The sequence below is a fragment of the Talpa occidentalis genome, unplaced genomic scaffold (genome assembly GCF_014898055.3).
Source record: "Talpa occidentalis isolate TD23 unplaced genomic scaffold, MPIMG_talOcc4v2.1 talOcc4.4, whole genome shotgun sequence".
NCBI classification, from domain to species: Eukaryota; Metazoa; Chordata; class Mammalia; order Eulipotyphla; family Talpidae; genus Talpa; species Talpa occidentalis.
The window spans coordinates 94,260,402-94,286,099 of NW_023604295.1; the positions used below are offsets into that span (position 1 = coordinate 94,260,402).

The 25,698-nt window shown below is 37.0% G+C and overlaps 1 protein-coding gene across 1 annotated transcript in view; it reads left to right on the forward strand.

The window, feature by feature from the left end:
* The window catches only part of SLC9A9 (solute carrier family 9 member A9), a 630,868-nt gene that overhangs the window by 363,847 nt on the left and 241,323 nt on the right, over positions 1–25,698 (forward strand). Inside the window, exon 10 of the mRNA XM_054700753.1 lies at positions 25,217–25,330. Within this exon, the coding sequence (XP_054556728.1) occupies positions 25,217–25,330 (114 nt within the window). The remainder of the gene's footprint in view (positions 1–25,216; positions 25,331–25,698) is intronic.

The window sequence follows — 25,698 nt, forward strand, 5'->3', positions numbered from 1 at the left end:
AATTCTTTGAGGAAACCTAGTAAGTAAAACTCAGCTGTACCCACCATGTTCTCTAGAGAGTTCAGAAAAGAGAGCAGGAAAGGGGGAGGTTGGTGGCTGTTGTTTCCTTTCCTCACCAAGAGGGCATCTGAACTCTCAAGAACTGAGGAGGCCAGGACACACAAAGAGAGGCAAGGGGGTAAGTCAAGTTCACTCATGAAGGCTAATGATAGCCAGGATCGGTAACAGGACTCACCAAATAGCTGTTGATACATGAGTAGGATTGTGATGAGGATTAAATTCATATTCACATTTAATTTTTACAAGAGTGTATATACATGTTAGCTTTTGCTTTGGTTATTTTATTCTGTTTTGTTTTATTTTTCCCTGAGTACTAGAATTAAGATGCATAACTACAGCTTTGCAGTTCAGACTTCTGGCATATAATGGGATTATTTTATTCCATGAAATCAAATTAAAAGTGCTAAAAGTGGATAGGTTCACATAAGCAAATCCTGGATGACATTATGGAAATTCTTCTAGGAACTTAGATAGAATAGCTCTCAATGTGAGGCTGGTTAGGTCAGGAAACATGTCAGAAACATATGCCTGACAGAGAAATGAGAGGCCAGATCAGCCCCTTCACAGCTGTCTGAGTCCTAGCTTCCTTTTCTCTGTCTTACAACACATTTTTGGATAGTGTTTTCAAGATTACTGATGGATTTGAGAAAATGTGTGGCATTTATCCATCTGGTCAGTAAGGAGAAACTTCACCAGATATTTTAACTGGAATAATTTGCTCACATGAGAATTCACTTGCTGGCATTACTAGCCACTTCTTATTTATTTCTCACAACCCTCTCATTTCCTCTAAGGCAGGTGATCCTCCCCTTCTACTCATGCAGTGCACATTGCAGGCTCAATACATTCAGGCTGCAATAAACCAACTTAAAACAAGGCTGCAGTGGCCCCTCTCCATCTCCAGGTGACATGAGGGTTAGACTCAGGCCAGCACAGCCCAAGTTTTCCAGTCTTAGACCTCCATGGGTCATGATGGGGAGGATCTTTTCCTCGCATCTGAAATTCAGAAACAGGGTATCCCTGATGGCCTAGAGGTTAAGTCTCAGAGCTATCACCTCAACAGCCTGATTGTGATCCCTAGCCAGGGAGCTAACCCACAAATGGCACAGCAGACCTCTCCTATCTTGCCTGCTGCTCTTCTCAGCTGTGTATTTCAGTAGATCCACCTGTTCTGCTCCCCACTCTGTCTCTGGTGAATCCTCTCATCCCCCACCCCCGCACCTCTGGCCTATACCCCAGTTCTTCTTAAAAAAAAAAAAAAGAAATTCATAAACAAAGTAGGCACTCCTTTGACATATATTTATCTTGCAAAAATTTCTAAAAATGTGTCAGCAAATATAGCTGTACTAAACTTTCTAGCTTTCTGTTTGTTATTTCTTCACCTTTGCAGATACGTAACATAAACTTTAGAAAATACCTTAAGAGTGCCTCCCTAGGGTACAAAGGGTTAAGTCTCAGCATAATGAAACTATCTGCAGCCACTGCAGCATGAGTTTGATCCCTGGCCAGGGAGCTGACCCACTTGGCTCAGCATACCTCTCCTGTCTCGCCCACTGCTACCCTCAGCAGTGTATTTCAGTGCATCTACCTGTTCTGCTCCCCACTATGTCTCTGGTATATCCTCTTAGCACCCCACCCTCCACCCCGCACCTCTGGCCTGCACCCCAGCTCTTGTATGCATAAAAACATAAAAATAAATCCTTAAAAAAAAGAAAATACCTTAAAGTATTATATCAATTCATATAAATATAAAATAACTTATAAAATATACTATGGCTTCTCTAGGAAGCAAGTAACCATTCATCAGTCACAGAGTCCTTGGATTTGAAAACCATGATTTCTCTTTGTTACAATTTACTTCCAGTTTTCTAAAGAGTTAAAAAAAATCTCTGCTCTAATGTGTTCAGTTCACCCAATATCTAAAATTATCAACAAAATAATGTTGAGGGCTTTCAAAATCTACTCACAGAACCTTTTTCTTTGGAAGATATTTCCTAAATAGAACTTCATAATGTCTTTGTTCTACCCAATCCCCCAAGAGAGAATTATATATGAAAGACTATATTACAATATTTTAGCCCATACAGGGCCTGGATGCTTCAGATAAATTGAGAAATCCTCTAAGTCTTTTCCAAAAGTCAAAGTGAAATTTTCTCACGCCTGTGATTTTATAAACCTTTCAAAAGTTTAATTTGTTTTTTATAAAGTATAAAAATAAGACAATGAGACTTTAACCTCAGTTCTTTTTTTTTTTTAAGATTTATTTATTTATTTATTTATACAAGCATTGGGTACAGTCAGAAGCGCGGGAGGGTGAGAGAATTCACCAGAGCCAGAGCGGGGAGCAGAACAGGCAGAAGGACCGAAGTACACTGCTGAGGGGAGCAGCAGGCGGCAGGAGAGGTCTGTGCGCCAATGTGGGACCCTCGCCCGGTGGCCGGGGATCGAACCTGTGCTGCAGAGGCTGCGGGCAGCTTCACAACCCAGTGCTCAACCGCTACACCACCGGGGAGCCCCTAACCTCAGTTCTTAAAATAATTAGTAACAGAATATATTTGCAGTTTTTTTAAATGATTGTGTTCGTTTTTAGTATGTCAGTGCTACGGTTTAGGCCATATGGGGTTGACTACCTTCCCGAAAGAAATTTCCACCCTGCATGAGATGCTGTCCTACATGCTCAGGAGCTTGGGTGGGTCTCTGGACCTCCAGAGTTAGATGATCCTGTAGTGATGCCCTTGTTTAGAAGCTCCATCCCCCCACCCCCACGGCCTTGGCCCTTCCCTCCTCACCTTTGGGTGTCCATTTTCTCCTTCAGTCTTTTTCTTTTTCTTTTTCTTTTTTAAAGATTTATTTATTTATACGAGAACTGGGGTACAGTCAGAGGCACGGGAGGGTGAGAGACCCCACCAGAGACAGAGCAGGGAGCAGAACAGGCAGACAGAGGAAGACACTGCTGAGGAGAGCAGTGGGCACAGCAGGAGAGGTCTGCTGCGCCATGTGGGACCCCTGCTGGCGGCCGGGGATCGAACCAGCGCTGCAGAGGCTGTGGACAGCTTCACAGCACGACGCTCAACCTGCTGCACCACCAGGGAGGCCCCATCTTTTTCTTTTAAGTTAATGCTCTTGCTGAGTTCATATTTCCATCTTTCCATGTTGTGATTCTACTAATTCATGAGTCGTGAAGAGCACCCTAAGTAAAGATAACAAACTCCTGATTTACCCAATGCTTGGCACGTAATGAAGAAATATCTCTTGCTGTTGTTTTCTTTTGAACTCTCTTATGTCTATATTAGGACTTTTTACAATGTTGGAACGTATGAATTGCTAATATTTAATGGTTTAAGAACCAAAACAGCAGTTTCAGATGATTCAGCCAATAGCATGCTGCTAAGAAGCTGGATGCTCTGATAAAAAAGACACCCACACTCTCTATTTAGGTGAACAGCCAATCTTTCCTTTGCCTAGCACTGAGGGACACCTGGTGTGATGGCCTTTCGATGTTAAAACAGGAGACACCCCCCAAAACAGACTAGTTGGTCACTCTACTGATTACAATGTAATTAAATTCTGCTTCTGATTTCCCAAATGTGTGAAAAGAAGTCCAGATTTGTCATAATAATATAATGATCAGTAAGATTTATTGACAGCCTACCATGTGCAGACCCTTCGGTTAATGCGTTAAATCCTTCCAGTAATTTTATGACGTAGTGCTAATCTTAGCTGCACAGAAAAGCAAAGTAACCTAATCAAGGTCTCAAAGCCTTCATAGCAAAACAGGGAACTGAGTCAAAATTAGTGCTCAAAAGAAAAATACTTCTTCCTTCTTTCAGTGACTGTGGCCTCAGCAAAACCTACCTGGGAAGTAATAGCTGGAGGACAAGAGATGGAAATGGCTTTCTCCATTTCTTCCTGGTTTTAATATTATGCCTTCTCCTCTGCCCCAGGAATCTACTTTCAGCTCAGCTAGTTAGTCCTAGCCATTTCCTAACTCAGATCCCGGCACCGTGCCCTGGCCTTTTCCCAGGTCACACAGCCAGACTCTTGACATGAGGTGTCCCTCTTTGACCTGCTAGGCCTGTCCTCACCTCTGCCTCAACCACCACCTTTCTATCCCCTTTGGTTCTTCTCCTCAGGATTAAGATTGAGGGTAGGAGCTGCAGAGTCTGATGGAGCCTATTGCTCGATCACGGAGACCCTTGAGTACTGAATGACATGCTCAACAGTTTGGCTTTTCCTTGATAGACAGTGAGAGGCCAGATAAGGTTTGGAAGCAATGACATGAGTGCATCTGTGTTTTAGGAAGATAAGATAGAAGACGGACTGGAGCAGGGAGTGTATGGGATTGTTTTCATTATATGAGAGCTGACAAGTTCTGATGTGAGACTGCTACACCACTCTTCTATGTGGCACCAAGACAACCAGTCAGTGCAATAAAGAAAAGTAAACCTAATCCAGTTATTTCAGTTTTGTGACAATGTTATCCGAATTCTGCTCTCCTGAACCAATAGAAAATTCCAACAACAACAACAACAACAACAAAAAAAAACCAGCACAAGTTATCAAGCTTTGTCACCTGTGAATTAAACACTTTTGCTGTGTTGGAGCCTGCTATGTCCAATATGGCTAATGTGCTCAGTTAAAATGCATGAACTCTAAAGAAAAAAGAAACAGCTTGAAGTTTATTAATCTTATGGTGAAGCCTAAGTAGGAGCTGCAGCAACACATTTTATGCTATCTGTGAAAAATGGTAAAAAGCAAAAACAAAAATGAAATCATTAAATCTGTGAAAGATAAATGCAGGTATTAAAATACGCTATCAAACCATCTCATCATGGATTTCTCTATGCTGGTGGATTCCCAGTATACATTGTCAAAGACTGCATGGAGGGAGTTTCAGAACCAACTTCACAATAAGGCAGTATCTTCCTGGTCCTATTACAGGACAGATTTGCAGTTAAGGAATCCAAGTTATCTCTGCCTATGTCCTGCATTTCCAGGGGTGCCCCACTGGAAACTTGCTATATATTTCAACGCATAAGCTAACATATATTCTGCTCTGAGACTTCCTTTTATGGCATGCAAAGTTCAAGATCTTACAATGGCTGCCATCTCCTAGTATTTCAAAGACTGTCTACATCAATATCTTTCAAAGCCCCAAACCCTGGCAAGGAATGAAAATTGTTTTTGAATCTGCTTCAAGAATTAATATTAGAGAATAGGAGGTTTTCCTCTCAGCAAATTGAAGCTGAATAAATTGTTCTCTGTCTCCTTAGAAATGGAATTGATTGCAGGAGGTGAACGCCGCTGTGCGGAAGCGGGGTGTGATGCCGGGGAGGGGTGTGGGGGCTGATAGGGTCTTTGTTCTCTTTTGTAATTGGCAGGTCTGTTTCTTTAAACCTGGTATAGATGCTAAAATACAGGAAGTTAAGTATATTAGCTTGGAGTTCCAGTAAAGACAACAGGCATCGCTGGTGATTACTGCCTCTTTTATTATTGTGTGCCCACAGAGCAGCCTGCTCCTAAGCATTCCCAGGCAGCCGCTCACTCCTCACCGCGTTGACATAAGTGAATTGAAACAATTCTGCTCAGACTGTGCTCAGCTCTCTTCTTTGGAACAAGAGAACAAACCTGGGAGACATTTCCGTTTTGCCCATTCCGACCGCGACCAAGCAGCGGTTCTGTTCTGTGCTTGGAGGATTTAAATGACCCAGAGGATCTAAATGACCCAGACATCAAAGCCACCTGCCAAAGATGTTAGCTCAGCTTTGACTTCATCATTATATATATATACATATATGTATATATATATTTAGAAGAAGACAATTCTTGCAATACACCAGCAAATATATAAAACAGAATAATGAAACTTAAGGAATATTCTGCTGCCTAAGGCAACCACTGTAACAGTTGATATTTTGGCATTTTTTTTCCCTTCCAATCCTTCTTAGCTATTTTGATTCAGTTGTGCATAAACTGGATGTATACAGATTTTATGGCTGCTGTCTAATTGACAGTTTTAATAAAAATATTTTCCCCTTAATTCTAATTGTTCTTTCCTTTGTCACTACTGGCAAAATAGATATATCAGATATCTAGTTCTCCTCTGTCATAACCCAGGGACTTTTATCATTTCATTCTTTCTTATTTATCAATTTAAATCAGATTCCACAACCCCTTGACACCATCTCTGTGCACGGGTGTGTTTTAAGTGGTGTGCCTCGGTATGCACAGGCTCAGAACTATGCTTTTAAGGCTGTGATGACATTTGAAAGTTCATTCCTATGAACGAGAAAATGGTTCCCCAGGAGACTCGGAGAGCAAAGAAGAGACTGTGGGAAGATTTGCAGGATGAAATACATCTGCTACTCCAGGAGTCTAAAGAAAGCACCAGTCACTAAGCTGACAGAGTTCACATTTGTCACTTATGTAGTGTGATCTTGAAGATGACACTTAACCACCCTGAGCCACAAAGTCTTCATCTGCAAAATGGGAAAAATAGGACCTACCCCATACAGGGACACTGCTCAGCATGCAATCGATGCTTGATGGAGTTCTGCCCTTCCTACTCAAGATGAGGCCTTTTAGAGTAAATCAATGTTAATTTAAACAACAGTTTATAAAACTAGAGAAATAATCTTTTCCAGTGTTAAAAATCTGAGAACCCACTCTTCAAGTATCTGCACCCTTTTTTGGCTGGCATTGTTTTTAACAGGTAGCCCATATTTTGCCTAGGTTGAAAATTTATAGCATTCAGTATACTTTGTTCATTTTGCCTGAGTATGGATATAGATTTTCAAGAAATCTAATTCCATGAATCTGTCATGATGGGTGCCCTAGAAAGTCCCAACAATTAGTTTTGATTGAATTCTATGGGCTTGTTTAAAAAATACCTGCATAAACTGATTTTACTACAATCCAGCATTTCAAACCTGTCACTGTCAGGTAATAAGACACACTCACTACATGTTCTGTCCCATTTGTTAAAGCTGATCCACTTGTCTGCAAACATTCCTCATTCCCACCCTTCCAGTCTTGCTGGGTCCTTAGGTTGAACAGGAAAGCTACTAACTTCTATCTTCATCTTCAGTCCAGCCTCTATCCTTTTCTTCTGTCTCAGCAGGGACTCAGGTCACCCTCTACCTCCCCTTGTATTTTCAACATCTTTTTTTAATGTTTGCATAGAAGAATGGGGGTGTAGGCCAGAGGTGTGGAGGGTGGGAGGATTCACTGTGGGGAGCAGAATAGGCAGATCTACTAAAATACACTACCAAGAAAAGCAGCAGGCGAGATAGAAGGGGTCTGCTGCGCCATGTGGCTTAGCTCCCTGGCCAGGATGGAACTCAGACCACAAGTGATAGTGCTGAGAATCAACCCCTTGGTCACCAGGGAGGCTCATATTATCATCTTGAGCTCTGCTAGATGTTTCTCCTTGGCATAGTTTTTGACATTGTAGAAAGCGGTTATATTCTTTAAAACCTCTCTTCACTTGGCTTTTCTGATACTGTCAGTGCTTTTCTGATCTTCCTCCTTCTTTCTGGTCTTCCCTTCTCAGTCTTTTCTTTGCTCCGCCAAGGTGTAAAGTTTATATTCAGAAAGGCCTCCCAAATCATATTTTTTTAGATGCCATTAGCATTAGAGTTCATTGATTGACTTGGGTGAAAGAGATCTATATTCAACTCTTCTCTTTATATATAGTTTATGTGGTAGAAATAAAAATAAATAAATATGTGTACCATAATATTTTGCTATTTTCTTATTACCTCCTTACCTTACAAATAGATAATATGTGCAATGTTGTCAGGATTTGTTGTCTTTCAACAAGTAATAATTGAGACTCTCTATGCACTAAACATCAAAGGGATTATAGAAAATATATGATAACTGTTAACCTTCCTTGAGCTCCGCATATTTGCTAGAGGTTTACATTACAACAACTTTGCACAGTAGGTATTAAATTCCCCAATTTTATAAGGAATGATGTTGAGGCTTCAAGTTCTCAAGTTCACACAGTTTGCAACCAAAAAATTGGGATTCCAGCTGTGTCTTTATAACTCAAAACTTTCTTTCATGACTCAACACTCAAATATATAACAGCTCCTACAAAGTACAAATTATGAAGAGAGGTGATTATTAGGCTTCCCTTTGAATTTTGATATGATTAATGAGATAGTGTTTTTTTAATTCATTTGTTTTCTTTTTTTCCAAAATCTAAGACAAATATGAAGTTATGCAAGGTTTTTTACCTTTGTAAAGGTAAAAAATTAGTCACTTCAGTTCATATTTTTCATTTCAAATTACAAAGCATGTTTTTCCTGCCTTATAAAATTAAGCACTTTGCAAGCAAAGATAAGCACTATTTTCTGAAAAATATGAAGATATGTGAAGAAAAGTTACATGCTGGCTCTTCGCTAGTCACTCCCCAAGATCTGTGGACTAAGTATCTATATGTGATTGGGGGGATACTGAACTATAATATAACTCCCCCATATGGAAATAAGTGATGACCTGAAAACCAAATATAATTGGGGCAGACTTAATGAGAATCAGGAGGCAGGCAGTGGGCTTAAAGAGAAAGTTAACAGATATTGTCTGTTCTTTCTATTACCCTTTCTCTATGTTTTCAGTATAGTCTTTTATTGGAATTTTAAGCTTATTTCCCATTATGTTTTCTTATATTCTTTTTCAAATCTTTTTTTATTTATATATATTTTTACATCATTGTTCTTTTTTTTTTTTTTTACAATGTTTGATTTCTTTTCTCAGGTGTAGTCCCCGTAGAATTTCCATCACCAATTCACCTGTGCACCCTCACCACAGTCCCTTGTGCTCCTCCCACCCTCGTTTTGATCTCTCTCCCTCTCCCTCGCCTGCAGAATGTCTCTGATGTATAGTTGTCTATTTATTTTTGTTGTGTTGTGCTGTTTTTTATTGTTACTGTTTTTTCCCTGATCCCTTATTTGGTTCCCTCATATTCCTCTGATAAGTGAAACCATCCAACATTTTTCTTTTTCCTTTTGACTTATTTCACTAAGCATAGTCCCTTCAAGCTCCATCCATGTTGCTGTGAATGGCTTTAGTTTATCTCTTTAGATTGCTGAATAGTATTCCATTGTGTATATATACCACATCTTCTTGATCCAATCATCTATTTTGGGGCATTTGGTTTGTTTCCAGGTCTTATTCATTAAAAATAGTGCTGCAATAAACATAGAGGTGCCAAAGAGGTGCATGTATTCTTTTCAATCAATGGTTTTGCATCCTTTTGTGTCCCTAGGAGTGGAATTGCTGGGTCATACGGTAGGTAGCTTCATTTTTTTAGTAATATGAGGACCCTCCAGACAGCTTTCCATAGTGGTTGGATCAGTTTGCATTCCCACCAGCAGTGTAGGAGAGTTCCTTTTTCACCACATCCTTGCCAACATTTGTTGTTGTTAATTTTTTGTAATATGTGCCATTCTTACTGGTGTAAGGTGGTATCTCATTGTGGTTTTGATTTGCATTTCCCTGATTACGAGGGATGTTGAACATTTTTTCATAGGCCTGTTGGCCATTTGCATTTCCTTTTTGGAGAAGTGTCTTTTAAGTTCTTCTGTCCATTTTTTGACTGGATTGTTTACTTAGTTTTTGTTGAGTTGTGTCAGTTCTTTGTATATCTCTGTGATCAGTCCCTTATTAGTTGTATGGAGTGCAAAAATTTTCTCTTTACCAGTAGGGTCTCTCTTTGTTTTGGCTAATGTCTCTTTTGCTGTACTGAAGCTTTTTAGTTTGATGGAATCCCAGCTGTTTATCTTTTCCTTCACCTTCTTTGCTTTGGGGATGAGTCTTTAAAGATGTTACTGAAATGTATGTCTTGTAGTGTCTTACCTATATTTTCTTCTATATATTTTATGGTTTCAGGTCTTATATTCCTGTGGGTTTCTAATGTAGTAGATACAATGGCATGAAATGGCAAGATTGTATCATCATGTACATAGGTAAACGTGGCTGTGTTACTATCACAGGGAAGTCCTGGAAAAGTTGGCTGTTTCCATGTCATCCCAACAATGCCCAGTCTTTTCTGACCTTGGAAGCTGCTATATTTGATGGGAATACTAAATGTTTCAGTAATTTATCCTAAGACAGGAAACAAAACAAAGGGTGACAAGTGATGACTCATGTTAATCAACAGTACAGTATAGAAAGGAGTTTATAGCTGTTCCAAAATCAGTGGTAATGAGAGCTGGGATCATTAAAATCTTGATATGGTCATATAAGGGAGAAGCTGTGATTTCCCTTCTAGGTTTGGCCATTTCTATTTAACAAGATTGTAAATCCTTCTACTTTACTATTAACTCCTTGAAAACAAGCATTATGTTTTATTCCTTACTGTAGTCACAGTGGTTAGCAAAGTCTAGCATAAGGTAGCAGTCAAGCAATATTTGTAAATAAAGGGGAATTGGATTTAGAGGACACAAATAAAGGTTTTAAATTATTTTACATTCTAACTTATGGACTAAATTTGTCTATCAAATAGTTCTTAAACATGAACAACTTATTTACCACATCTCAGAAAACATTGGTGGGTTCTAAATAGAGAAAAGTGTATTCCGGGCCTCCCGGTGGCGCAGCGGTTGAGCGCTGGGTTGCGAAGCTGCCCGCAGCCTCCGCGGCGCCGGTTCGATCCCCGGCTGCTCCCAGGCCACCGGAGGAGGGTTCCACATGGCGCGCAGACCTCTCCTGCCGCCCGCTGCTCCCTCAGCAGTGTACTTCGGTCCTTCTGCCTGCTCTGCTCCCTGCTCTGGATCTGGTGAATTCTCTCACCCTCCCGCGCTTCTGACTGTACCCAGTGCATGTATAAACAAACAAACAAAATAAATTAAATAAATAAAGCATGCCTCTATTAAAAAAAAAAAAAAAAAAGAAAAGTGTATTCCTTGAGAAATTCAAATCTCAAACATGAAATTATGAAAGTTTGTGGTTTAAATTTTATTGCCTGTGATATCCAAAAGGCCCCAAATTAAAAATAAGTTTAAATCATGGTCTTAGTTTGGAAATATCCTCAGAATAATTGGCAAAAACAAACACAAAACTTTTTAAAACCACATAGATGTCACCTTTGCTAAAGTCTCACCAACAGCAGTTCATGCTGCGAAATTAAAAATACACAAATTAAAAAAAACACCCTAAGAAATGGCAGCAGGCCTCCCTGGAGGCCTAGGGATTAAGTCTCAGCATCACCACAACAGCCTGAGTTTGATCTCCCTCTAGCGAGTTAACCCACATATCGTGCAGCAGACCTCTCCTGTCTCACCTACTGTTCCCCTTAGCAGTGTATTTCGGTAGATCCACCTGTGTGCTCCCCACTCTGTCTCCTGTGAACCATCTTACTCCCCATACCTCTGGCCTATACCCCAGTTCTTCTGTACAAATGTACAAATAAACAATAAACAAACAAATAAATAAATAAATGAGAATCAGCAGAAACAGAATGAGACCCCCAAGTTTTTTATTTAATGAGAAATTGGATAAAGATTATAAAATGTCTATATTTAAAATAGCTAAATATAGGATATATGATTTTTATCTGTCCTTTTGTTAATGTGGTGAATTACATTGCTCAGTGTTCGTATGTTGTATCATCTTTGCATCCCTCGACAAAATCGCACTTGGTCACGACTGCATGATCCTTTTTGACATGTTATTAAATTTGGCTTGCTAAGCTTTTCTTAGGATTTTTGTATCTATGTTTATCAGGGAATAAGGTCTATAGTTTTCTTTTTTTGATGGGGTCTTTGTTGGCTTTTGACATCATATCAATAGATGCAGAAAAAATGTTTGACACTGTTCAATACTCACTTATTATAAAAACCCTCCAAAAAAAGGGCATAGAAGGAATATACCTAACCATGATAAAGGCCATTTGGGACATATCAACAAGCATTATATTAAATGGTGTGAAACTGGAAGCTTTTCCTCTAAGATCTGGTACAAGACAAGGATGTCCATTTTCAACAATACTATTCAACATAATGTTGGAAGTCCCAGCTAGAACAATTAGGCAAGAGAAAGATATAAAAGGAAACAAAATTGGAAAAGAAGTAAAACTATCACTATTTGTAGCTGATATAATATACATGGAAAATTCTAAAGATCCCACTAAAAAACTAACTGAAAAATAAATCAGTATAATAAAATTGTAGGTTATAAAATCAAGTTACAAAAATCAATTGTGTTCCTATATACAAACAAGGTAGAAGAGAAAGAAATCAAGAAAATATTGCCATTTACTATCACATAAAAAATATTAAATACTTAGGATTAAACTTAACAAAAAACGTGAAGTCCTGCACAATGAAAACTATAGGACACTGTTAAAAGAAATAGAAAACAGTCAGAAGCTTCTGACTGTACCCAATGCATGTACAAAACAAACAAATGAATACATAAATAAATAAATAAATAAATAAATAAAATACATGCCTCTCTTAAAAAAAAAAATAATAAATAAAAAAAAAAAAAAAAAAAAAAGAAATAGAAAACATGAAGAAATGGTAAGATATTCTTTGCTCAAGGATTGGAAGAATTAACATTATTAAAATGGCCATCTTACACAAAGCACTATACAGATTCAATGTAATCTATATTAAAGTTTCTGTGGCAATCTTCAGAAAAATAGAAGAAGCATTACTGAAATTCATATGGAACCAAAAAAGACCCCCAATAGTCAAAACAGTTTAGACACAAAAGAGGAAGAATGGAGGTATCACATTCCTAGACTTCAAATTATACTAGAAGCTATAGTAATCATATATATTGGAATAGAAATAGACACTCAGACCAATGGGATAGAATTGGGGGGTCAGAAATAAAACCACAGTAATATGGACAATTAATTTGTGACACAGGAGCCAAAGTATATTTTGGAGACAGGAAATTCTCTTTAACAAATGGGGTTTTGAGAACTGGACAACTACATGCAAATAATGAAACTATACCACTATCTGACTATCTGACATCACATATAATGATTTACTCAAAATGGATTCAGACTTGGATATAAGACCTAGGCAAAAACTCCCAGAACCAAGAATTAAAAGGTATCAGCAAAGCAATATAAATTAAGACTTTATCTATATTTAAACATAAGTTTTCCACCATTTTACACTTGCCCTGCTGACTACTAATGGAGGACCATTTTTTTTTTTTTTTTTTTTTTTTTCTTATTTATACAAGCACTGGGTACAGTCAGAAGCATGGGAGGGTGAGAGAATTCACCAGAGCCAGAGCAGGGAGCAGAGCAGGCAGACTGAGGAAGTACACTGCTGAGGGGAGCAGCGGACTAGACAGGAGAGGTCTGCGCGCCATGTGGGACCTTCGCCTCCGCCGGAGGCCGGGGATCAAACCGGCACTGCAGAGGCCACGGACAGCTTCGCAGCCCAGCACTCAACCACTGAGCCACTGAGGAGGCCGGAGGAGCATTTTCTAAGCAACTAATTTTATCAAGTTTTTTTTCACATGTTTAGTTTATTTTGAAAACATTACCTCTTTCATATTCACATTTAATTAATCTATATAGTTAAATTACACACTAACAAATACCAGCTTAAAGCAGAGATGAAAGGATTTTGGAGAAAGTGATTTGACTCTTCTTAAGGCTATGTGGTGAGAGCAGAAGGACATGGGCCCACTGGAGAGTAACTTAGTGGCCATCAGCTTAGAGTGTGCAGAAGACAGTGGTAGCTCTATGTTACAGAAGGAATGGAAGGTTAAGCAGGAAAGTGGAAATGGAATAAGAGCTTTTGGTTATATTTATAGCAAAGGTTTTTTTCTGTCTCTATGTATCTGATTTATTTTGCATATAAGCTCATTGGAACATCATCAAAAATGCACATATAACTCAAGGGAACTTTCTGAGGAAGATTTGTGAAGGAACTTTGTTGTAGCTAAACAGTTTGGAACAAAAATAAAATTAAGTCCAAATGCCCGAAATAAGTCAAAGCTAAAGCTATTACTTGGAATTGATTTATATATGCATGGTTTTTATGTGATAGTATAAATTCCTTCCTTGGAAACAAAAAGAAATACATTCTTGTATTGTAATAAATCACAATTTTTGACTTTATCTACATTGTCAAGGGTGTGGAGTAGCTTCACTACAAAGAGATGTTAAGGAAGGGGACTTTATAAATCTTTCTGAAAAAGAAAGCTTAACAAAGTTAATGGGTATAAAATAAGTTTTATGAGAGGTTCAATACAAGAATTGACAATCTTACATTCACTACATTTTAAAGACCATTGCAAAGGAACAAGTCAAGCAAAGCTAATTTTCATCAGCTATTGATTTATTAATATTCATGTCTTCATAGAAATCATTTGATAGCTCTTCTCTGATTGAATGGCATTATTCAAATGTCATATTTTTCTGTCTTTCATTTTCATTGATTTCTCTGATTTATAAAGACAATCACAGTCTCCAATTTCTCATTGTGCTCAGCAGAATCAATGTTTCACTCTAGGCTTCAAGTCTTGTATTGAATGCCTTTCCATAATTCACCCCACCATAGTTTAAAAAAAAATTGAATTAAAAATGTTCTGCATTGTGAAAATGTTTTTAACCCTTACTTGTGTTATTTTCTTTTCCTTGTCCATCAAATCACTAAAATCTACACCTCTCCAGAGAATAAAAAATTAAGTTTGAAAATTACTATTCACTTATAGCATAAAATTGAATGTTACATACATGTATTAGACTTAAAATTATATTGGCTATACAATATGTGTACCTCTTTGCCTTCTAAATTGTGACTATGCAACTCCATATAGTGTACAAAATACCCCAAAGCAAAAGGAAAGGTTGAGCAGAGAATTTGGCAGGTTAAATAGCAAATTAGTTTAACTAGTCCTCAAATTCTTTTCTTTCAGAAAAAAAAAAAAATTGAAAAAGGATGATAAAATAAAATCAGATAAAATCATCTGATCTAAAAGTTTATCAAAAGAATATAAACACAATAAATGCACTTTATAAATGACAGTGTTTATTAGGAGTCACATAACATGAAAAAGCATATCTGGAAATCTTCAAGGTAGTGATTCAACCAAGTGTTATTTCAAAAACAGGCTTCACCTTCTGACTCTAACATATAGGAAGCAAAGCCCTCTTGAATGATTATGACTTTGTGTCTAGTGTTTCACATTTATCTTAGGTTGTAAAATATTTAATCATGAAATAACAGACCATGAAACAACACAGAATAATGTTCCCAATCCTGAGGACATTAGTTGGCAATACTTTCATGGAGAAAAAGGAGCAGAATGGAGAGGTGAAAACTAGATCATGGTATTTGGTGTTCAATACACTGTGTGTTTCTAGTGGTAAAACTTCACGTAGAAAGAACACATCATCTTCCTACTTCTCATGTCATGGGAAGTTTTCACCAGTAAGAGCTGAAATATTAGTATTCAAGTCAGAGACCTGAAAAATGACATCATTAGAAATCTTCCCTTTTTTAATTTGTGTACATTCTTTATACTCCCACTCAAGGAAGAATTTAACATAGGCTAATTACTAAGATAAAAGGACACACTAAATGAACAAGAAAAGATGTTAAGAATAGCTAAATAAAGAAAGCTAAAGAAATGCAATCTTAACCTTTAAAAATTTTGATAATGTATGAATTTTTCATACCACTGCCTAAAAGTAATATCAATGTTTCTCTTGGTTTATTCATTAAGTGATTTTTTTAGCATGGTTTTAATTTATGTGCAGATAATATATTGTTTCCATGATATAAATTCTTTAGCTATGGTTTATTGCCAAAACTACAGAGAAAACTAATTATGTTATGTCATGACTCTTTCTCCCTACTGTTAAAATTTACTGAGAGGATCTTCTGGAGAACACTTACTTGCACATAATTCTAGTTACCATAGCCCCTTAGCCTTTGTAGTTATTCTAGGTTGGAGGCCCCACTTTCCAATCACAAACTCCTAGCAAAATGTTATTTTCAAGACTACCAAGAATGATGAACGAAAAGTGGCAGTTGCTGCCTCACATGTAAATTACCTAACTACTACAACTAGGCCTACAGAAATCTCCTCTCTGCTGTTATAGCAAAGCTATATGGAATAAAATAAGATCTTACCTGACTTATTGTATATGAAAAGAAGAAGCACATGTAAGACAAGTGGTTGAAAGTGTTAGAGAACCAAATTTCAGCTCAACCTAAGAAAAGATTTTCTAACAGTTATGGATGTCCAAAAATGCCACTTGGAAAGTAGCGAGGTTTCTGTTTTAGCTGACTTTAAATTACAAACTAGGTAGCCGCCTTCAAAGAGTGTGAAGCAATCAAGCATTGGTTGGGTGACTCTATCCTTGAAATTTTGTGGTCCTATATTGTGTGTGTGTTCATGTGTGTGTGCAAACACATGGGTTTGTACATGTATGTATTTAAAACCATCAAAATAGATTCAAGGCCAATATTATTTGGGGACCAGTCTTTATTATCAATACTATAATAAGCACTCTGTGAAGTGCAGACTTGAAGCTATTCTTTAGTTATTAGTATATTAACTGCAATCTTACTAAACCCTGTACTGATTTTTACTTTAATAGTCAAACAAGAAGAAGGATCAAAAGTGGAAAACCTCCAGAAATAAGGACACTATTATAAGTGTTTACAGACTAAAGTAATTTTAGCAAATTCATAGAAAATAACCCTCCTCTTAAGTTATAAGCACAAAGATTTCAAGAAAATCTGGCTACATTATTTATTCAGCTTAATGAAGCTAGGCTCCTTATAAACGTAACTGTACTTCCTACATTAACTTTACTTACTTAATGATGCCTATTTGTCTTCTTAAAATGTGTTTTGTTGTGTTTTTTATAAGCTATTCTCTTAAAATTCTCATGTTTTTTAAAAGTCAAATTAGGGGTCTCCTTGGTGCCAGAGGTGTTAAAGACATAGCATTATCAAGCTATCTGCAGCCACTGCAGCATGAGTTCAATCCCCAGCCAGAGAACTAACCCACATGGCACAGCAGACCTCTCCTGTCTGGCCCACTGCTCCCCTCAGCAGTGTATTTCAGTCAGTCTGCCTGTTCTGTTCCCCACTCTGTCTCTGGTGAATCCTCTCACCTCCTGCACCTCTGGCCTACACCCCAGTACTTGTATGCATAAGTAAATAAATCTTTTTTAAAAAATGAATAAATAAAAGTCAAATTAAATTGAAAAGAAGACAATGAAATGCAGGAAATAGTAGAGAACTGGGTAACAGTCAGAATGCACAGGGAACCTGAGAATTCTCAAAGAAATATAAGAAGTAGACATCTGAACACTTAAGAAGTGCAATTCCTGTACTTCTTAATCCTAATCTTGAAGAGTCTAGTAAAATTGCTCACAGGTCTTGCTGCCCCAATGAGAATCTCATGTAATGTGGAGCTGCCTAGTCTGGCGAAGTGGTGCGGCCACAGACAAAGCTTAGGACAACTCTATTCTCCACTTTGTTATGTTTTACTTTGACAAGTGTATTATACTGTTGAATGCAGTTTTCCCTACTATAAAATGGAAATACGATTGATCAATTTATGAATTCTGTTGCCATTATAACATAAATTACTGAAAATTTGAAATGTAGGTAAAAGCTTTTAACTCATTCCCTAACACACTTTAAGTCTGAAAAAAAAAAAAAGTAAGAGTCCCATTAGCATTGTTACTATTTTAGAAATAGTCATACTGATATATTACAAAGTCCTAAATCTAGAAGGATCTTCAAGGGATGCACTTACACCTTTATGTAATTGTAAAACTTCAGTTTTGTAGGAGAACCATGCTGAGCACCATGACCCTGGCAAGCAGTAATTCCTTCAGATCATTTATGTCCTCTTGATAAGGAACACAGCTCTCCAGTAAAATTCCTCTACTTTGCTAACAATATAGCTTATAAGAATTATTGGGTTCCTCTTGAAAAAATTTCCTTAGTAGTTGGGACTGAGGAAATATTAGGATCCTGGGGGCAAAACTTTTAAATTTTGATAGACTGTATTTTAATTTTTGTTTATAAATCCTCCAATACAAGAAATAAAATTAATTTACTTTTTTTTTAGTGTGTTCAAAATATAGATATACTGGGACCTCCCTGGTGCCACAAGGGGTTAAGACACAGCACTGTGGAACTATCCCCAGCCACTGCAGCATGAGTTCAATCCCCAGCCAGGGAGGTGACCCACATGGCACAGGAGACCTCTCCTGTCTCACCCTCTGCTCCCCTCAGCAGGTGTATTTCAGTCATTCTGCCTGTTCTCCCCCCAACTTTGTCTCTGGTGAATCCTCTCAGTCTCCGCATGGCCTGCACCCCAGCTCTTGTGTGCATAAACAAACAAATCTTTAAAAAATATATAGATAAACTGTGCAATAAAGTATAAATGAATCTGAGATATTCTCTAAAGAAAGCTCCAAGGTAGAAATAAAGACAAATTTTAGAAGCAAATGAACAAAAAGTAATCCTGAGACAAAATTATGGAGAAAATAAAAGAATATTTTTTATTCTTCTTTTCATTTCAGTTAAAATTCAGTGCAGTGCTTAGCCAAATAGATGCAAGGCAGTACAGTGTCATATTGGACTAAGCCAAATAAAAGCCATGTTGAAGGACTCATGTAAATTGAGTTAGTATTAGTTAGCAGGGTATAGTGAACTGTTGCAATATTTCTCTATATAAATCATAGTAATATGGTAAAGTTTTTTACTAATAGTACAAGTCAATCAGAATTAATGATAAACATTTATTTAAAAGGTAGGACTTTTTTTGGGGGGGTGTGTACTAGTTATTTAAATTAGACTAAAAACATAGTATCTAATAAGTCTCTGATAATAAACATCACTGATCAGAATAGTTATTTAATTAACAAGCAAATAGTAAACTTCCAGAGTTTTAAAATACAGATTATCCCCTCATGAAGTTCAAATATTTCCCCAGTCTTGTTTGCACTATTTTTTTTTTTCCTGAAGAAAAGCTTTGCTAAGCAAAGATTACTTTTAATCTGGGTTCTCTCCAAAGGTTAACAAACTGTGAATTAATGGAAAAAAAACAAATGTTGTTTACTGTACTGGATAAATAATATGTTGAGTCAAGTTATTTTTCATTGACTCTGAGTGGGGAGTAAATACATTTGTGGTTATTCATACCAGAGACTGTATTGACTACATTAGGTTTGTTGTTGTTTTGTTGTTCTTGGTTTGGGGTGGATTTTTTCCTTTTTTTTTTTTTTTTCACTAAAATTGACCAATAAATCTCCATAATTGGCTATTTTGGGTCAAACTCAGGCAAAGAAGCTGTGATAGTCAAATTGGTTGCTTTTGTCAGTGTGGCCTTACTGTACAGTCTCTTTTTGAAACATCTTCAGGAGATTTTTACATGTAAAACAAAATTGAATTCACCCACACATTTTCATTAAGTGGCTCAAGAAGGAAATGATTATGAAGCTTGTTCATTCAGAGGGATGTTGTTATGTGATATAAATAGACAAAGGAGTACTAATCAGTCCTGCTGCATTATTGCTGTGCAAGGCATCTTGTATAAACCATCTACAATTTAAAATAAGTAAGTCTATCAAGTTGTTAAAGGTTTTAAAAAAAATAAAAATTAATTTTGGTAAAAGGGAATCTTCGGTATGGTTGTTAGAGATATAGCTGACTTACGTATTCTGAAGGGCAGACTGACAGTATGCTGAAAAAGATAAATTGATATACACCTTTTGACAGAAGTCTGGGATTTTACTTAAGGAGCAATCACTCGACTGGAGAGAGATTTGTGTAAAAAAGTTGCTCAAAGCAGCATTATTAGTAGGGGAAAAATCTGGAAACAACCAAATGTCTAATAAAATTAGACAGTGAAATAAAATTTGGTAGAAAAATAAAATGGGGTATTGTGTTCCCATTAAAAACTGTTATAGTAGGTTCAGATTTATTTTCATGGAAAGAGGTGTATGAAAAATTATTGTTAATTAAATAAATTATATTAACTAAGTTATATTAAAAATATGGTCAGATTTATGTAACATTAGAAATGTTATCTCTGGATCTCTGGATCTGTAAATAAAGACACCCCTGAGAAGATGTTCTGCAAAAAGATAATTGCATTTGCTATTATTGTTCATAGCTTTTGTACTCGAAAGTAATTTTAAAGATTTCTTTAAAAACTCAAAATAGGTAATAGTTCTGGATAACATCCTCAAAAAAAGAAAAAGAGGGAGAGTTGCTACTCCAGCTAGCCTAAAAGAAGAAAACATTTGGAAAGTTTCAATTTGAAATTTTTCTTATAATTTACTCTAGGTGTTTAAACTATGAAACAAACATATGCATGGTTAAAAAGTGATACAAGTGTTTATAAAGTGAGGTGAAAACTATGTGTATGTGAATATGTTAACACACTTAAATGAATTCATCCATACACATGCCCTTTAGTTCTTTAACTTAATTTTTAATATTTAAAAATGGATCTTGGATATCTGTCCATATAAAATCGTGTGGAATTACCTAAGAGTATATTCTATCACATGACTGAAAACTGAATATGTTTAACCATTTCTTATATTATGGATATCTATTTCCAGGCTTTTGCAAATAATAATACAAATAATCCTTATAAAATTTCCTGATTGAAAAATAATTCAAAATTGCTGGTGGTTTTTTGATTACATTCATAAGTGGATTTTGCTGTTCCACTTAACTTGTTGATTCTGCTGCAGTTTATTTGGATATAAGGAATGAGTCTGGAATCTGTCTTTAATTTTGGTCCTCTTTTCCCAAATTAGCCAAAATTTTCTGTGATCTTTTAAACAACCTGTTTCCCCCAATGATATTTTAAAATTGTCATTTCTCTCTAGAGTTATATACATATTCTTTGTGTTACAAAATAAAATGTTAAAGATCTCCAGGTGGGAAATTGACCAAAATAACTATTTACCTGGGATAATAAACAGACAAGAAGGCTAGTTATCAGTAGTGCTAATGTCGGACTAACTCTCCTTTAGTTCTCGGCCTTTTGGCTAAGATCAAGTGTAGAAAGCAACTAGAAAAATGTACAAAATACAGAAAAAAACAGATGCTAAAAGGAATTAACAAGCCACTATCTCCATCAAGACTAGAAGTGCTAAAACTGAATAAAAACAAGTTAAAACTAAAGTATACAGGTCAAATTATAACACTGGAAGCATAAGTAATGTGATAAATCAAAGTTACCACAATGAAAATGTACTCAAAAAATAAAACTCAAGTTTGTTGAAAGAGCAAATAATGAAAATAATAGAGAAAGTGATGAAGTGGGGAAGAAAAGTACAATCCAGAAAAATCAACAAGCCAAAGTTGCTTCTTGGAAATACTTATAGAATTGATAACTTCCCAATAAAATTTATTGGGGAAGAAAGACGCAAATTACCAAAATTTTGGAGAAATACCTGACTACAAAGGCTGAGTTACTGAAGATATTGTGAACAACTGTAAGGCAGTAAATATAAACATGTGGATGGAACAACTCACTAAAACTAATATTGAAATGAATAGAAAATCAGACTTAATTGGGAGAATTGCTCTGTATTCTTTTTTTTCTTCTACAACTTTTTATTTTTTTATTTTTTTGCCCTTTATCCTTCATGTTTCATTTATCTTTTTTATTTTTTTATTTTTAAACAATATTTGCTTCCCCCCAGCCCCTCAGATTCAGTCCCCATAGAATTTCCTTCCCCAAGGCACCCATGCACCATCACCACAGTCCTCTATGCTCCTCCCTCCCTCCCTCTGACCCCTCTCCCTCCTCCTCCCTACAGTATGTCTCTGATTTATAATTGTCTGTTTTTGCTTTGTTGTGTTTTGTACTGTTATTTTTTTTTATACTCATGTCTTATTTGGTTCCCCTATATTCCTGCTATAAGTGAAACCATCCAATATTTTTCTTTTTCCCTCTGGCATATTTCACTAAGCATAATTCCTTCTAGTTCCAAACACATTGCTGCGAATGGCATGAGTTTATCTTTTTGATTGCTGAGTAATATTCCATTGTGTGTATATACCACATCTTCTTGATCCTCTCATCTATTTTTGGGCATTTGGGTTGTTTCCAGGTTTTACCTATTGTAAATAGTGCTGCAATAAACATAGATGTAAAGATATTCTTTTGAATCAATGTTTTTTCTGTCTTTTGAGTAGATCCCTAGTAGTGGAATTGCCAGGTCGTATGGTAGCTCCATTTTTAGTAGACTGAGGAAATCAAAACCACACTGAGATACCACCTTACACCATTAAGAATGGCACATATCAAAAAAACAAGCAACAACAAATGTTGGCGAGGATGTAGTGAAAAAGGAACTCTCGTGCATTGCTGGTGGGAGTGCAAACTGGTCCAACCACTATGGAAAGCTGCGTGGAGGTTGCTTCTGTATTCTTAAATCATCTTACAAAGAAAATGCCAAGCCAGGAATTCTAAGTAGTTAGAGAAGAGAACATGAACCAGTTTTATAAAACTCCAGTAACTTTAACAATGCAAACTGACAAAAACTATACATATAAGGAGAATTAAATGCCCACTTCAAATTAAAAAGTGATTCTTTGGAAAATGAAGGAAAAGATAAACTGCTGGGACTGCATCAAACTAAAAAGCTTCTGTACAGCAAAAGAGACAATAACCAAGAGGAAGAGACACCCCACAGACAGGGAGAAAATGTTTGCACTCCACACAACTAATAAGGAACTGATATCAAAGATCTACAAAGAGCTTACACAACTCAACAAAAACAAAATAAAGAATCCAGTCAAAAAGTGGGCAGAAGAGTTAAAAAGACACTTCTCCAAAGAGGAAATGCAGATGGCCAACAGGCACATGAAAAAATGCCCAACATCACTTATAATCAGAGAAATGCAAATCAAAACCACAATGAGAAAGCTGCTAGCCATCTTGTGATCAGAAGAAATTGCTTTCTGATTTCATACCCTATGAGAAGGTGGAGGTCTTTATCCTACCAATCCCTACAATAGCTCCATTGTATTTCTTTGGCTTCAAATGCAGTATACTGATTCCAGAACCAGCACACCAGCTGAAGGAAACATTTATTTGAATGGTTTAGCCATAAATCACAGACTGTATCTGGAGTGTGGGAGTCCAACACATATGGGAGGTGTCGACCCATGGACTGAGACTAGGGAAAGAGCTGGATCCCCAGAGGGAAACTGAAGTTGCCCACTAAGAAGCATCTGAATGGATCCTCAATGGCAAAATGTCCCCTGTAGGCTAAAATATATTTTGGATGGAGCCAGAAGAACAAATTGATTTTTTTTTTTTTTTGTGGGACCCTCGCCGGTGGCCGGGGAACTAACCGGTGCTGCAGAGGCTGGCGGGCAGCCTTGTAGCCCAGCGCTCAACTGCTGTGCCACCAGGGGAGGCCCAGAACAAATTGATTTTGACATTTATTTATTAGTGTTAAAAATGGGGTAACTGCTATGAACTGAATATTTGTTCCCTTTCCCACCAAATTTTATGTTGAAGTCCCAACCCCCAATATGATGGTATTTGGAAATGGGACCTTTGAGAGGTAAGGCCAGGAGGTGGAGCCCTCACAAATGGGATTAGTGCCTTTATAGACAGATGAGAGAGAGAGAGAGAGAGAGAGAGAGAGAGAGAGAGTCTCTCTCCGCTATAGGAGGATACAGCAATTACACTGTTGATTGTAAACCTATAAGAAGGTACTTATCAGAACCCAACCTGTAGCACCTTGATCTCGGACTACCCTAGGGTTGTGAGAAATAAATGTCTGTTGTTTAAACCACCCATTGTATAGTATTTTGTTATGACAGACTGAGCAGATAAAGACGGAAATCAAATCTCACTTCTTGAAAAAGTAATAATATAACGAGGTAGAAAAGTGTTTCCTGTCCTCTATTTCCCCCATGTTTTCTGTGGTTTTTGGTTCTCTGTGGCTATTGGGGTGTCAGTGTTTGTTTAGAGGAGCTGTCCTAGAAGATAAAATGAGTACTCGGGATAACTGATGGTGGCTGACATCACAGAAAGGCCATCTTGTACCAATGGGACTGTGTCCTTTTTTAACATCCTTTTCCTTTATCGCTGGTTTTAAATAATGTTTCTGACAAAATTGTGCTTTTCTTCTGTCAACTGTCAGTTTACAGGTATTGGGCATTATTTGTGGCGCTGTAAATACATTACATGAAAAAATAATGAGTCGTTAAAAAGTCAGGAGAAATGCCTCCAGAGACTTTAACCTAACGTGTGATTTATGGTGGCTTGAGAATGAAGTTTCAAAAAGTTCTAAATGAAAAGCCTAAAGTCTCTTCCAAGTCTGACTTTGTTGTAGCCCCTGGGCACATTCCCCTTTTACTTCTAATCTGGAAGTTGGAGAACGTTTTTCATGTTCAACTTAAATTGTTTAGCTAATGGTCTAAGAATAACTCCTGGGAACATCCCTTAGCATAGTATGTTATTACTCCATTCCTCTGACTGAGTTTGATGTATCTATTGTATTCTTGCTGCATAAACTATGATCCCTGGGATTAATCATTTTCCTTTTACCAGCTAGAAATTACAGACATCTAATAGATATACCTCCATCAGTCAATTTAATGAGTCTCATTGCCTGGGGATTGAAATATACTGATCATTTTAATGTTAAAGGATAATCTACATTCATCCTTATTCTGAGTTTTCCAAACTTGGCCTTCCTGCCTGTTAAAGGAAATTTAGCTAACGCTTTTATTTTTTAATTTAGTGCTTCAGGGACTGGGAACACAAGTGTACCTACTGAGTGATGTGCAGAAGGGGCTAACCAATCATAGCATCATATACTACAGTACACCTTAAACAAATCAGGTGGTTTCAATTCCTATAACAGGGACTGTTGTCATCTGGTTAAGAATTGTTCCACAGAGAACGGTGCAGCTTCATATTACCACAGGGAGGGTCTGGCAGCCTTGCAGATGGAAAGGAGAGTGGGATGTTGACAAGGCTGCAGTGTTTGCTGGGGTAGAGTCAGCTGGCCTCCCGAGGCTGAGCACAAGACTAAAGGGATGGCCTTCCCTGATAAAAGAAGACCTTCCAGTCACCAAATACAGTTACAAGACATTAAGTGGCTTCAAACCTAAGTGATAATTAGCAGTTTTTGTGTCTGTTCTGTTTTCAGTTGTTTGAATTTATGAACTTCTTGGCTGAGAACGTCATCTTCTGTTACATGGGCCTGGCACTGTTCACGTTCCAGAATCACATCTTTAATGCTCTCTTTATACTTGGAGCCATTGTATCCTTTATAATATAAACCATGGGGTATGAGGGAAGATAAATGATTTACCTTCACTGATTATTCTGTTCAATTGGTAAAGTAATTCATGAGGTATACTGTAAGACTCAAATTCAAGGCAGTTATGTAATTTCTAGTTACAGGATAAAACAAACCAAGACATTTGAGCCTTTATTAAATACTTAAGGTCTGGGATAAGAATTGGGAAAATGATGAGGGAAAAAAAATGGGGGAAACTAAGGGAAAATAACATTTGCAAATATTCAAAATAGATTTAACTAAAATTATGAATCATTTATGTAAAGGTTTTATCAGCCCATTCTTTTAGAGAAATATTTTTAATCTGCATTAGAATATATCAGAAGACA